This window comes from Hyperolius riggenbachi, chromosome 10, assembly GCF_040937935.1.
Source record: "Hyperolius riggenbachi isolate aHypRig1 chromosome 10, aHypRig1.pri, whole genome shotgun sequence".
Lineage (NCBI taxonomy): Eukaryota > Metazoa > Chordata > Amphibia > Anura > Hyperoliidae > Hyperolius > Hyperolius riggenbachi.
Genome location: NC_090655.1, coordinates 116,900,552 through 116,914,960, shown reverse-complemented (window position 1 = coordinate 116,914,960; position 14,409 = coordinate 116,900,552). Strand labels below are relative to the sequence as shown.

The 14,409-nt window shown below is 44.5% G+C and overlaps 1 protein-coding gene across 4 annotated transcripts in view; it reads left to right on the top strand.

Moving 5' to 3' along the window:
- NUDT13 (nudix hydrolase 13) overlaps positions 1-14,409 on the top strand; it is a 123,055-nt gene that overhangs the window by 46,141 nt on the left and 62,505 nt on the right. For 3 of the 4 annotated variants that reach the window (XM_068257672.1, XM_068257670.1, XM_068257671.1), the window contains exon 2: positions 3,571-3,681. In XM_068257672.1, coding sequence (XP_068113773.1) covers positions 3,605-3,681 — 77 coding nt within the window. In that variant the 5' untranslated portion in view covers positions 3,571-3,604. Of the gene's footprint in view, positions 1-3,570; positions 3,682-14,409 lie in introns of those variants that run through there. The other variant, XM_068257673.1, reaches the window with a different exon arrangement.

Genomic DNA, 14,409 nt, shown 5'->3' with positions numbered 1-14,409 from the left:
CGCTCTATATATAGTTACTGCTGCTCAGTCTCAGGCTGTCTGCCGTTGCGAACACTTACGTAGAAGCACTCAGACCTTAGTCAGATCCTACAGTGTGTTAGAACCAGGAGGACCTGGGAATTCACACTGAGCCAGATTACTTCTGTTATCATTGTGTTATACTTTAGACTAGTTCCAGGGTGTCGAGACCACGGACCTCACACCCAAGATTAGGGACTCTGTGTTGTCATTCTGTTATACTTCAGACTAGTTCCATGGTGTTGAGACCACGGACCTCACACCCAAGATTAGGGACTCTGTGTTATAATTGTGTTATACTTCAGACTAGTTCCAGGGTGTCGAGACCACGGACCTCACACCCAAGACTAGGGATACTGTGTTCCATCATATTATACTCCAGACTAGTTCCAGGGTGTTGAGACCACGGACCTCACACCCAAGACTAGGCATTGTTTTGATATCTGTTATGACCTATTGCATTTCTGACTATCCCTCTGTTTTCTGATTCGGTACCTACGCATATCTGATTATCTGTTGCCAATCCTGCCTGCCTTTGGATACCAAATCAGCCTTCTGTCTATGTACCTTGTCTGTCTGTGTGTTGCCGACCTGGCTTGCCCGACCTTGAGAGCTATCTCTCTCCTTAAGAGATAGTCTCCAGACCTGCTAGTGACATCCACCTTTCAGGTGTCTCTCACTCACAGGTCCTTCCTACTTTCAGCCTGGGGCTCCACCTCTTTGGAGGTCCCAGGCTGTTGGAAGGTTTTTGCACTTCTCAGAGGGCGGTATCGCCCATACTGCCAAAGACCACCTGCTCCTCGGGTGGTCCAACTCAAAGTCATTACTGTTGCACCAAACACTCACACTATATAGGTGTCCAGAGGTTAGTTATACTTGGATTATCTGTGATTCTGCAGATCTTCAATAATCAGGTATATATCTGTATTCTTGGTGATACTGCAGATTACAAATAATCAGACTCTCTCTGTGTGCTGACACCGATCGTTACAGATAAATAGTCATTATCTTACCATCATAGCATTTATTTTTCCTTGTACCGGATAAATTGGTGGCTGAGCCTAATAAACAATACTCTTGTGTCCTGAAAGAGGAATTATGAGGTATTCTTTCCTTTCACCCTGCTTAAAACTACAAATTCAACCAGTTCCCATGCAAAACAGTTTATAGGTGATACACTTCAGCTGGGATTCATTTCTGCATAATTATCATCTGTGGGCTAGCTGAGTTTGAAAAAGAGAGATGCCTTTTGGTGCATTTTCAATTGCAAAATGCTAAATTTTTTTTAGAGAAGATGAAAAAAGAACTCCTAGGGGACAATTCAGGAGAAAGAGTTAATGGTACTTATCCGTTAGCCGGGCGCATCCTCTAGGTGGCGACAAAACTCCACCAGAGTTACATCTTTCCCTACTATCCATGTCGGCCTGGAGGGGGAATAGTAATTAGCGCCACCTGCCGGATGCGCCCGGCTAACGGATAAGTACCGAGTTAATTACATATCATGTGTTATTAATGTTTCTCCTGAGATTTCTACAAGGCAATATTTTCAAACCTTACCAATAAAATACCATTAAAGTCAATGGGAACCGTTTAAAAAAAAAAAAAAAGCCAGATACTTACCTATGGAGAGGGAAGGCTTTGTGTCCTATAGAGCCTTCCAGCTCCTGTCCTGGTGCCCTCAGTGCAGCGATGTCCCCAGGAGCAGTATTTGGCTAATTTAGTCAAATACTGCTCGCTCCACTGGCGAAGGGAGGCTTCGGAAAATCTTCGGGAGTTCAAGTGCGCCTGAAGACGGGCCACTCCACACTGCGCATGCGCGATCACCCTCTCTCACGCACTCACGCATGCACAGATTTCAACGGAGGAGCTGCCGCCGCAACGAGGGGACAGGGGGAGGAGAGGGAAGGCTCATTAGGACACAGAGCCTTCCCTCTCTTTAGGTGAGTATCTGTCTTTTTTTCTTTTCTAATGTGACTCCCATTAGATTTAAAGCCATGAGCAAGGAAGAAATAACTCAATATAAGTTTGACATTACTTTTTTCTTTTTTTTTTTTACACCTATTTTTTTAATACTTTAGATAAAATGAAAAATCATCTTTTAGGAGAAAACTCAGGACAAAAAATCTAACTGGATAAGGGCCTGGCAGTCATAAGCTATAACTATACCCATAGTGGATGGTTCATATCATGAGTCTGACATATGGGCCCGAAGTTCATACAGCTGCAGTCTGCCAATAGGAGTGCACTCCATTTTGGGACTATAATATGATGTGATATAGCATACAATTGCTTCTGTTGCCCTTTGATCAGATCATGGGTTTTTATTGGGGTGATTTTATTCAGTATGTTGTTGCCAATAAAGCTTCTTTGATATGTTTGATAGCTTTGAGCTCCCTTAGCTTTGCCTGTATATCAGTCATAAGAGGTTACCAGTCAGCAGTAAAGGCTGGAACCCACAAGGGCGATTTTTTTGAGCATTTAGGGAGCAGTAAATGGATGGGGCAACTTCCACTGGAGCGATTGCGATTACAAAAATCACAAGCGCAGGACATGCAGAAATTTTGGGAGCGTTAGCGCTTCAATGTTAAGTATGTAATAGCTGTCATAATCGCTCATCAAAACCTGCACTGAGTGATTTTGCTAGCGTTTTGAAGTTACTGCACACTGTAACAAAATTAAAATGAATTGAAAGAACCAATCAGACTTTAAAACGCTAATCGCTACACAACCGCTGGCAAATTGATACACTTTTTAAAATCGCTCCCTAAAACGTTCATGAAATCGCTTACAAACTGCTCATACAAAACACTAGCGATTGCGATTAGCGATAGCGTTTTGTAGTGGGTTCCAGGCCTTAGGCCTCGTTCTCATTAGGCAATGCAGATGGACGTACAATGGGAACTACAGTGACTGGGTCAGCGCTGCATTTTGCTAAAAAAATTTGATTAAAGGGGGCGTGTTTCAAACTAAATGAGAGTGAGAAGGCATTGTAGGTCATTGGGGAAGAGATGAGGATCTGTGAATGGGTGCAGTGCTTTCCTTTATCTTTCTTCTTTTTTTTTTAAAGCTACCTTTTTTTCTTTTTACAAAATTGATTCATTGCTTCATGCATAAAAAAGTGATTTTCTATTAAAGGACAACTAAAGCGAGAGGGATATGGAGGCTACCATATTTATTTCCTTTTAAGCAATACCAGTTGCCTGGCTGTCCTGTTGATCCTCTGCCTCTAATACTTTTAGCCACAGACCCTGAACAAGCATGCAGCAGATCTGGTGTTTCTGACATTATTGTCAGATCTGACAAGATTACCTGCATGCTTGTTTCTGATGGTGTTCAGACACTACTGCAGCCAGATAGACCAGCAGTGCTGCCAGGCAACTGGTATTGTTTAAAATGAAGTAAATATAGCAGCCTCAATGTTCTTCTAACTTTATTTCAAGTGCACATAGAAAACTGCCTAAACTGGGAAGTGAATATTTGCACTGCAACAAAACATGCAATTAGATGTTGCTCGTCAGCTTTTGATGTTGTATTATGTGTGTTTTTGTTTAGGAATTATTCAAGTCACATAAGTTAAGAGCAGAAGATGTTTAGGACGGTAGTTCAGTGTTCTGCCAGAGCTCTGCATATTAGGCGGTCATCTTCCTACATCAAACAGACACGGTAAGCCAGCTTGATTGTGTTTTTAGTGCTTTATTTTGCTTTATTTGCTATTATTTCAACAATGTTTGCATCACTATTAACAATACCGTATTTCTTTTGTATTTTTTTCTTTTTCATATGTACACAATATAACTTTTCTATTGTTAGAAGTCATTTGTGGTGATTGAGCTTCAAAGAATTCTACTTTTGAATATATGCACAAAAGTCACTAAAATGTACGTATTTCGCTTGACACATTTCTTCAACAACTGCTGAACTGAATTTGAACTCTGCTAAGCAAATATTATTTCCTGCAAATGGTCTGGTCTATAAATATGATGCAAGATTAACCTAGAAACTGTTGTGTGGTGAGCAGGGCTATTGCAAAGGTAATACTAATGTATTACAGGCCTTTTCTAGAAAAACGATTTTCTATAAGTTGTGTTGAGGGGGTTTAAGTCTGCTTTTGGGTTATTTATTGCTCTCCGTGACCCCATCTGGGAGAATATCTTTCATTTCTTGTCCTGACAGAAAGTGGACACTTCTCTCCAACATTGGCAGTTATTGTTAATATTATTGATTTATAAAGCGCCCACATATTCCAGGGCGCCTGTGCAGCAGTATCTTCCACTATTAACTACTTGCCAACTGCTCCACGCCAATTGGCGTGAGCAGTGCGGCAGCCCCAGGTCCGCTCCACGCCGATTGGCGTGAACGGCCGTTTATGGGGCTAGCACAGGCATGGGCAAACTTGGCCCTCCAGCTGAAAATGTATCACCCAAAGAAAGCCTAATTGGTGGCGAAAAAAAACAAGATATAGATTGTTTCATTGTGATAAGTAGTAATAAAGTTTTAAGCGAATTAATGGGAGGAGCGCTGAAAAGTGAAAATTGCTCTGGTACAGAAGGGGAAAAACCCCTCGGGGGTGAAGTGGTTAAGAGGGTAAAATATTGGGGTTGACCTATACATGAGGTTGATTTAACAACTTGAGGACAGCAGTGTTAAACCGCCGCTTGGAGACTGAAGGCGGAGATCCGCCTTCCAAGCAGGAGATGTGCGCCCAGAGATGGCGTGGAGTGTACCGAGCGGACGTTCGCGAGGTGACAATAATGGCTGTGCGCGCGGCAGCCGTCCTGCGGATCACACGCTCGATTGAGGGAGCCCACCAGTGGCCACCGATGCGGGGGAGAGCCCGCTAAAAAACTCATGCTGGCTTTTTAACGTGGAAATTGTAAGTGCAATAAATTTTAAAGTTTTATAAGTTTAAACAGTATCACACTATGTGGAGTTTTTATTTGGAGGTAACTACTGAATAAAGCCTATGAGAACAGAACTCAGGATCCACTATCAATAGATCGCAGTGGTCGGGGGTGACCTGGGAATAACCCCAGTGCCTGACTAAGACCTGATTGGAGGTCTTAGTAAAGGGTGAGTCCCTTTCCATATTCGGGTGTGCTGAAGGTGTAGAGAATCAGAAGACCCAGAGAGTAGGATACAAAGTGGACTGTTGAACATTGAGCAGTATTGCATGAACTCTTATACCCCAATAGGATTGTGTCGCGCTATATAATTTTGCCCACCAGACTCCTGCAATGCATTGTGGGACTTGTAGTTCCTTAACAGCTGGAGGGCCAAGTTTGCCCATGCCTGGGCTAGCAGGAGATCACGCGCAGGCTGCCCGCACATCTCCTGCTTGGAAGGCGGAGCTCTGCCTTCAGTCTCCAGGCGGCGGTTTAACACTGCTGTCCTCAAGTGGTTAAATCAACCTCATGTATAGGTCAACCCCAATATTTTACCCTCTTAACCACTTCACCCCCAAGGGGTTTTTCCCCTTCTGTACCAGAGCAATTTTCACTTTTCAACGCTCCTCCCATTAATTCGCTTAAAACTTTATTACTAGTTATCACAATGAAACAATCTATATCTTTATTTTTTTCGCCACCAATTAGGCTTTCTTTGGGTGGTACATTTTTCCTAAGAATTATTTTATCCTTAATGGATTTTAACATGAAAAATTTGAAAAAAAAGGAAAAAATCATTATTTCTCAGTTTTCTGCCATTATATTTTTAAAATAATACATGATTCCGTGATTAAAACCCACACATTGCCCATTTTTGCCAATTTTTCCCAGTTATTAAAATGCTTAAAATATTTCCCTAGCACAATCTATGGCGCCAATATTTTATTTAGAAATAAAGGTGCGGGGGGCGGAGCTAGCCATGGCGGCGTAAAGACCTATCTAGACGGAGCTCCTCACTCTGACAGCCTTAACTACCTGTTCTGCGGCACCCACAAAAGCAAGAACCCTACAAAGTATGCCCGGAGAACCCAAGAAAAAGAATACCGCAAGCAAAACACCTAAAAGAGAGAAGCTGACCCAGCAATCCATGTCAAAGTTCCTAACTCGCCCTGCTACTCCTGAGCCCAAGATGGCCGACACGCCTGCCACGAGGGGAGCTAAAGCAAAAGAGGACGCCAGTGAAGCTACTACCCGTTCTTTGAACGAAATATGGGACTACCTTCACAGTCTCCCCACGAAAAGTGACCTCACAGAGCTCGCAAAGAAAATTACTGCGAACACAAGAGCTGAGCTCCAATTGCTAGCCACGACGGTGTCGGACAACAGTGCCCGTATTGCAGCGGTGGAGGTGAACGTGCAAGCATTGCAGGCAGATCTAGCCGCACTCCGGGAATCTCAGACACGCCAGACAACAGTGAACACGATGATGCGAACCGGTATGGAGGACTTACAAAACCGGAACCGCCGGAACAACATCCGGCTCCGAGGCTTACCGGAATCGGTGGAGGCGGACCAGTTAACATCCACAGTGACGGCCATCTTCAATAGCCTCCTTGGCACGCCGGAAGATACAGCTATCCGAATGGACCGCATACACCGGGCCCTACGGGCAAAGCCAACCGCAGATGACCCACCTCGGGATGTGGTATGCAGGATTCACCACTTCCCCCTCAAAGAAAACATCATGAAGGCGGCAAGACAACGTATGGAAATCCTCTATGAAGGTAACCAACTGAGCCTATTTCAAGACTTGGCGCCTTGTACGCTGGCTCAAAGGAGAGCGTTGCAACCGCTGCTGAAAGAGCTACAGGAGAGGGGAGCGGTGTACAAATGGGGGTTCCCCTTCCAGCTGCAGATCACCTTGGAGGGGTAATCCTTCACTCTACGTACCCCTGCAGACTTACCGGAGTTGTTTCGTTCACTGGGGATTCCGGAGACTGAAGTTCCAGAATGGCAACCGGAGCAGCTTTTCCTTGGCCTTCCGCAACGCATACGGAAACAGCGACAAGCACGGAATAAGAATAAAGGAGATGATTAATCGAGCTTCATGGGTGCAGATAAGTGGGGTTACCATATAATTGTTATTATACAAGGGATGCTAGTTAGGTGGGTTGGGGAGGCACGAGTACTGAGGGATGTCCTGGGGGGAGAAAACGATTTGTATGCTGGGGACCCCCCCCCCCCCCCTTCCTACAGCTCATTAGAGTCTACACATGGCGCTGTGCCTCGGACTTTCCCTTTGTGAGAGGCTAACTATATGTGGCGACTACACAAAATACGAACCCAGATGCGACATTGGCCAAGGCTAGGGGATACTTCCCAACAGTAGACATGAGGCCAGAACTATTCAGCGACTCTCTCAATTCACGGAAAGGCAAAATTTGCCAGCAGGAAATACTCGTTGCCATCCAGTATACCTGATCTGCACTCCTAATGGACGGTTGGTGTCTCTCTGCGAGGCGCTTTAACTCATTACACATACACAGGTTTATAGCCTCATACTGGCCAGGTCCACGCTCCTTGATATGACAATTGTATTTCTCTTCTGCTGTTATTATGATTTAGTGCCACATGCAATTGTGATGAGAAGGCCTCCTTGTCAGCTGAATGGTCTCTGGTTGGCTTACTTACCGCATATTCATTTATATATATAATTAGGGGGAACTGTGATCACACATGATATGAGGATTTTCTTATGGGAAACATACATCAGAGATTCTTAGCCAATAGCCCGGGGAGGGGGTCCAGCTCCCGCCTAGATAACACCACACGGGGATGGCACTATAGCTCTAAAAATTGGCGCCATCTCATAACATAAACATCACAGCTCATAGAGCGCAATATAGGTCTGTCGTGGTAATACACACGGCCCCCAGTTATCCAAGAGGATAAGGCCCATACACAGATATGAGAAGTCCCATACCTCCGCTGAGGCCCGCGCGCTCCCTACCCTCCTCGAGGTCCCTTAGGTTCCCACTATCTGCTATCTACATGGCCCTGCACCTGAGCTTGATTTATGGTTTCTAAGTTGAGCACGTCTAGCATCACTCGGAGCAACTAGCTTTATACTCTGAATTTACCTAGTCTGCGCATTCATAACCCTTTCCATGGGGATTGTTTGATATTAGGGGGTTCTTCCCTGTGGTTCCTACTGACAGGGTAGTTAATATTATGCCTTAATTATGAATAAGTGTGAAAGGGTGAGGAAATGTCGACCGGGACATGCCCGTCATGATATCTTTCTTCCCACATAGGACAGTCCTAGTGACTGATATTACTAAAAGATTGCCTGTGCTTTTTTCTCAGCACATTGTTTGGATGTTAATATTATTTTGTTATGTTTTACCTTCCGGGATACGAGGTGTTCATTTTCAGCTCTACTTTAGTGACGCATATCAATGACAAAACTAAAAATAATGTCGATCAATGCTAGGGGCCTAAACATCCCTGAAAAGAGAACAGCACTTCTACATGATATATGGAAGCAAAGAGCGGATATAGTGTTAATACAGGAAACACATTTTAAAGGGACCAAAATTCCTAAGCTTACCAATAAACACTTTCAACTCCTTTATACTAGCAATTCCCCCGACTCTAAAACAAAAAGAGTGGCTGTTCTCTTGAACAAAAACATACCGATCACAGATATTGAAATAGAATCAGATGACCAGGGTAGATATATCATGATGAAATGCCTCCTTAATCAGCAAAAACACATCATATGCTCTATATACGCCCCAAATATAAACCAGGTTAACTTTATGCTAGACTTCTTAGATAAGCTGGACATATTTCGCGAAGGTAGTATAATAATTGGGGGGGGACCTCAATTTAACTTTAAATCCAGGAGTAGATACCTCCCATGGAAAATCCTCTATGTCCCACCACAAATTAAACAGACTGAAGAGGGCTTTACGTGAACGGCAGTTAGTGGATGTGTGGAGGCTGTTTAATCCAAACAATAAGGATTTTACATTGTATTCCTCGATCCATGCAGTTTACTCGAGGATAGATTATCTGCTTATCTCACATGATCTGCTCTCTGAGACACAGAGAGCAGACATTGGCATAATTTATTATTCAGACCATGCTCCTACCTCCATGGAACTATACTGCAGGCCCCTTCGCGAGAAGCCCTTTAATTGGAAGTTTAACGCCTCCATGTTGTCCGAGCCTGAGAATGTAGCAGTTATCAAGCGAGAGCTTGAAACATATTTTCAACTTAATTCCACAAACGACGTCTCTTGCCTGACAACATGGGAGGCCCACAAATGTGTGCTTAGAGGATCTTTGATCCAGCTGGGCTCCAGAATCAAGAAGCGGCGTAACAAAGAACTCGCCGATCTGATTGTTGAAATTCAGGAATTGGAACAAAGGCATAAACATCACCCGGTACCACAAGACCTACAAAGATTAAAGGAAGCTAGGGACTCAGTTATGAGACTCATGAAGGCGAAGCATTTAAAAGCGGCACACATATGTCAGAATGTTTTTTACCTGAGCGGAAACAAGTCTGGTAAACTCCTGGCCAGGGCTCTGAGAGAGCAACAACAACGAAATTATATCCCCCAAATTATAGATTCTAAATCCCAAAAGCATATACGTAATGAATCGATAGCCTCAACCTTCCGGAATTTTTATGCCAAACTATACAACCTGGTGGGAGAGTCTGGGGCAAACCGAGAGTCCGTAATGGGGGATAAAATGAAACAATACCTGAGAGAGGCTTCTATGCATAAACTGTCACAAGAGATGATTGAAGAATTAGAGGCACCAATTTCCGAAGAAGAGATAGCCCAAGTGATCTCTCAAATTAAACCGGGAAAGGCTCCGGTGCCTGACGGCTTCCCTATAGAATATTATAAACACTTAAATAGCATCCTGGTCCCATGTGTAGAGCCTTTAACAAAATTGCGGATCCCGAGGGAGATGGCTCCTTTTCTATTCAAAAGCTTGAATCTCATATTTCAGTTATAGTCAAGTCAAATAAAGACCCCTCCTCGTGTGCCAGCTACCGGCCTATCTCATTGCTCAACTTAGATCTAAAAATATTTTCCAAAATCCTGTCTAACAGACTTGCGACCCATATGAATCATCTTATCCATTGGGATCAGGTGGGCTTCATTCCGGGAAGAGAGGGCAGAGATAACACCATCTAAACTCTTGACGCGGTCCAGTCTGCTCGGTCGGAGGCTATCCCCTTAATGTTGCTTTCAACAGACGCTGAAAAGGCTTTCGACCGAGTAGACTGGACCTGGATGTTGGAGGTACTTGGGCACATAGACATGGGTCCTAGGATGCTTAAGCGTGTGCGTGCTTTATATTCTACTCCCACGGCACGGGTTAAGACCAATGGGTTTTTATCTGATGCATTGCAAATCAGAAATGGCACAAGGCAGGGATGTCCATTTTCCCCTCTAATTTTTGCCTTGGCCCTGGAGCCTTTCCTGTGCCACATACGAAACAACGTTGACATTCAGGGCCTCATACATAGAGACAACCAAACAAAAATAGCAGCATATGCAGATGATTTGTTGTTTTATATCTCTAACCCACTGATATCTTTGCCAAATCTCCTAAAAGAGTTCCACAAATTTAGCAACATCTCGCTATTTAAGATTAATCTAGAAAAGTGCGAGTGTAATGATCGCTGCTGCAGCAGCTATTACTGGAAGTAGTAGTGCTGCAGCTCAGGCAGTTCTGATCTATTTCCATGCAAGCTGCATAGCTTTGTCTGTCTTTCCCTGCTGTCAGCTTGTGACTGATTATCATTCACCTGTGTGGGAATCTGCATGTCTGCTCCCATTGGATGACCTCAGTATAAAGATCTGCTTCCTGCAGGGTTTCCTTGGGTTTTCATAATGTAAGGCTTGGTGGTGTATTCTCCACAGTCAGCATGCAACGCATGAGCTGGCGTGGAGGAGGTACACACACTAGCACAAGGAAACAGGCTATCCCTAGTATAGTGGAGGGGAGGACTGACTCCAATAGGAGATTGTGGCGCACAGAGCCGGTGCAGATCTGACAGCCACAAACAATGCTTTCGTTATAACGCCCCAGCGCAAAGTAGCGCTGAGCGCATAAACCAGAACTGAGGAGATCAGGACAGGTAGACAGAATGAACGCTTGCTAGCTAGCGGCTACTTAGCGACAGCAAGCGTCCAAAACCAGACAGACTGGAATGAGGCAGCCAATGCGATGCGGCGATGGCGTGCCTCACAAAGACAGGACAGGATAGTCAGAAAATAGCAGGATTAAGATAGATGAACGTAACACAGATAAATATACAATAAGTATGTTTTCCTAGCGTATTACAATTACAGCTATCAATGAAACTATTTGTAACGTCTGACTAACATATGTATATATCGGCAATGAACCGATATATGACATAAGCAGGAACGCTGACTAGGAATGGAGTAACACAGGGAACAGGACTCAGAAGGATTCGCTATCTCTTCGCAGAGATGAACGCAATCCACAAACGGTAACAGAACAGGATTCAGAAGGATTCGTTATCTCTTCGCAGAGATGAACGCAATCCACAAACAGAACCAGGAGCAGGGTAACTACCTCAGCACGGGTGGTCACGGTACGCGCAACCTACCAAAACGTGCTGGAAAGCTGACTAACTGCACACAGGATATAAACAGTTCGTGTACGTATACATCAGCGACACTGATGTATCGACGTAACACAAATACAAGGAAAATAATAAACGTGCTGGTATGCATATATATTGGCAATGAACCAATATATGATGCAAAGACCAGCAAAGTATCTTTATAACAAGAAACACGATCGGGGGCTAAAGCGACAGCAAGGCAGGCTTAAGCTGAAGCTATGAAAACCCAAGGAAACCCTGCAGGAAGCAGATCTTTATACTGAGGTCATCCAATGGGAGCAGACATGCAGATTCCCACACAGGTGAATGATAATCAGTCACAAGCTGACAGCAGGGAAAGACAGACAAAGCTATGCAGCTTGCATGGAAATAGATCAGAACTGCCTGAGCTGCAGCACTACTACTTCCAGTAATAGCTGCTGCAGCAGCGATCATTACAGTACCCCCGCCTTTAAAAGCGGATTCCAGACGCTTTTCAAAACCGAAATTCCCAACAAAACAGTCTGACTGATAATTCATGATGACCGGGACAGCCCGGCAAGACCGAATTCCAGAATCAGTCCCCACAAGACTGAACCCATCAGAACCAGAACCTACAGAACCACGCCCATCAGTACCACAAGCCCCAGTGTGACACCCATCAGAACCATGATTTCCAGAAGAAAGCCCTCCGAAATTCCCTGAGCGATACCCACCGCCTTCCAGGAACCGTTCAGAAACGCCAAAGCCTTTGCAATGCCCACCGGTACTGTCTTTACCAACACAAAACCCACTGTTGAACCAGTCCAAGGCACCAGGACAGGTTTTCTCAGAGACCTCCCAGAACACCTTGCAGCTCCAAAGAGATCCCCATAGGTCAGAACGCCCCTCAGGCTCACATGGAGAACTATCAAGAACCCCTATGGAACCTAGGGCAATTCCCGAGTCAGGGCCACAAGGACAAACATCAATATCAGGGCTTTCAGGGACCAGAACCATCTCTGGGCATGCAGGCAGACTGGCAACATCAGAACGTGTTCCCACTAAGGAAGCATCAGAGCACGCTAACACCTTAGACACACTTGGGCCTTCTGGCACACAAAGAACATCTGGGCACACCGGCACAAGAGAAACCTCTGGGCATGTCAAGGAACTGTGAGCCTCAGGGTCAGCCAAGACAGGACCAAAACCAGGACTGGCCAAAAAAAAATCATCATGACTAAACTTCGCAACCACTGGACTTTTACACGAGAATGCTGGATCAGACTTAGATGTCGCTGATTCCTGCAAAGTCAGTAACAAATCAGATTCAGGGGCACCAACAAAACAGGACAAATCTTCTGATGTATGCACTGAACCAGATAGGGACTCCACAACTACCTCTGGACTGGACAGAGACTCATTTAATACACTGGATTGGAGCTCATGAGGCGCTGCAGAACAAGTCAGTATTGCAGCAGCCCCCACTGGACTAGGCAAAACTGAGGAATTCCCTGGACAGGAAGGGGACTCTGGAACCTCTGCCACAGCGGCCAGAGAACTAGAATCTTTCAGGATACAGGGCTGGGTTTCAGGAACACTCATCAGACCGGACTGAAATTCTGAGATTTCTATTATTTTGACCAGAGAATCAGAATTATCCATGTTACAGGGCAAGACTTCTGAAACATTCAGGGGACAGGGCTGGAGTTCCTCGGCTGTTACAACACTGGAGAGGGACTCAACAACATTGGTTAAATCAGACTGTGTACAGGGCAAGGTATCTGACACACTTGCTGACGAGGACAATATTTCAATGGCTTCTGCTTTGCTGGGCAGAAATTCATCAAGTTTTATTAGAGCAGACTGTAATTCCAAAACAGCTGCTAGACAAGTGAATATTACTGCAACACCAACTGAGGTAAGCAGTGCTTCAGCCTCCTCTGCTAGAGGGTTTAAAGTATCCAAAATACTGGGTGAAGCATAAGACTCTGCGACCACAGCTTCACTGGACAGGATCACTGAACAGTCCATATTGCAGGGCAAAACCATGGAAGCACCTGCTGGACAGCATAATGATTCTGTGACCTGAGTTTCATTGGAGAGATCTACTGCACAATTCATGGTACAGGGCAAATTTATTGGAAAATTTTCTGAACAAGGTAAAAATTCTGCGATTTCAGGTTCACATAGCAGATGCTCTGAGCTATTCACGAAACTAGAGCGAAGTGTAGAAACAGGAAGATCAAGACACAATGTTTGCGCATCTGCTGGATCAGACAGGAGTTGAACTTTATTAACACAGGTAATTTCTGCAGAAGTGTTTGCAGAGACAGGCAAGATTTTTCTGGTGTCTGTTTCACTAAACAAAGAGTCATGAGTACTGGCTAGGCTGGACTCGGAAGTCAGCAGGACCTCTGGATTCTCTGCTGAGAAATTTGCGCAGGGCAAGGTTAAGAATGTATCAGTGGCTTCTGTTTTACTGGGAAGTAACACTGAGTTATCCATGGTACAGGGTGGAATTGCAGGAACTTCAATTTCACACAAAAAGAGCTCCGAATCACCTGCTGAATCAGCCAAAGGTGCTGAAGCAGGCGGGTCAGAACGCCAAATTTGCGAATTCGGAGTCACAAAAAAATCATCCAAAATCAGTTCCCACACATCAATCAATGGAGCCACAAAGTCATACTCACACACACCAGTTTTTATTAGGTTATAGGCAGACTTAATGCATGCATTCAATACCAATTCACTTTTTGCACTGTAAAATTGACAAAATGAACTTGAATCATTCTTCCATTCATTGACCAGAGCTTCCATCTCTCCTTTCTCAAATGGAGGATTCCAAGCATACTTAACAGGCAG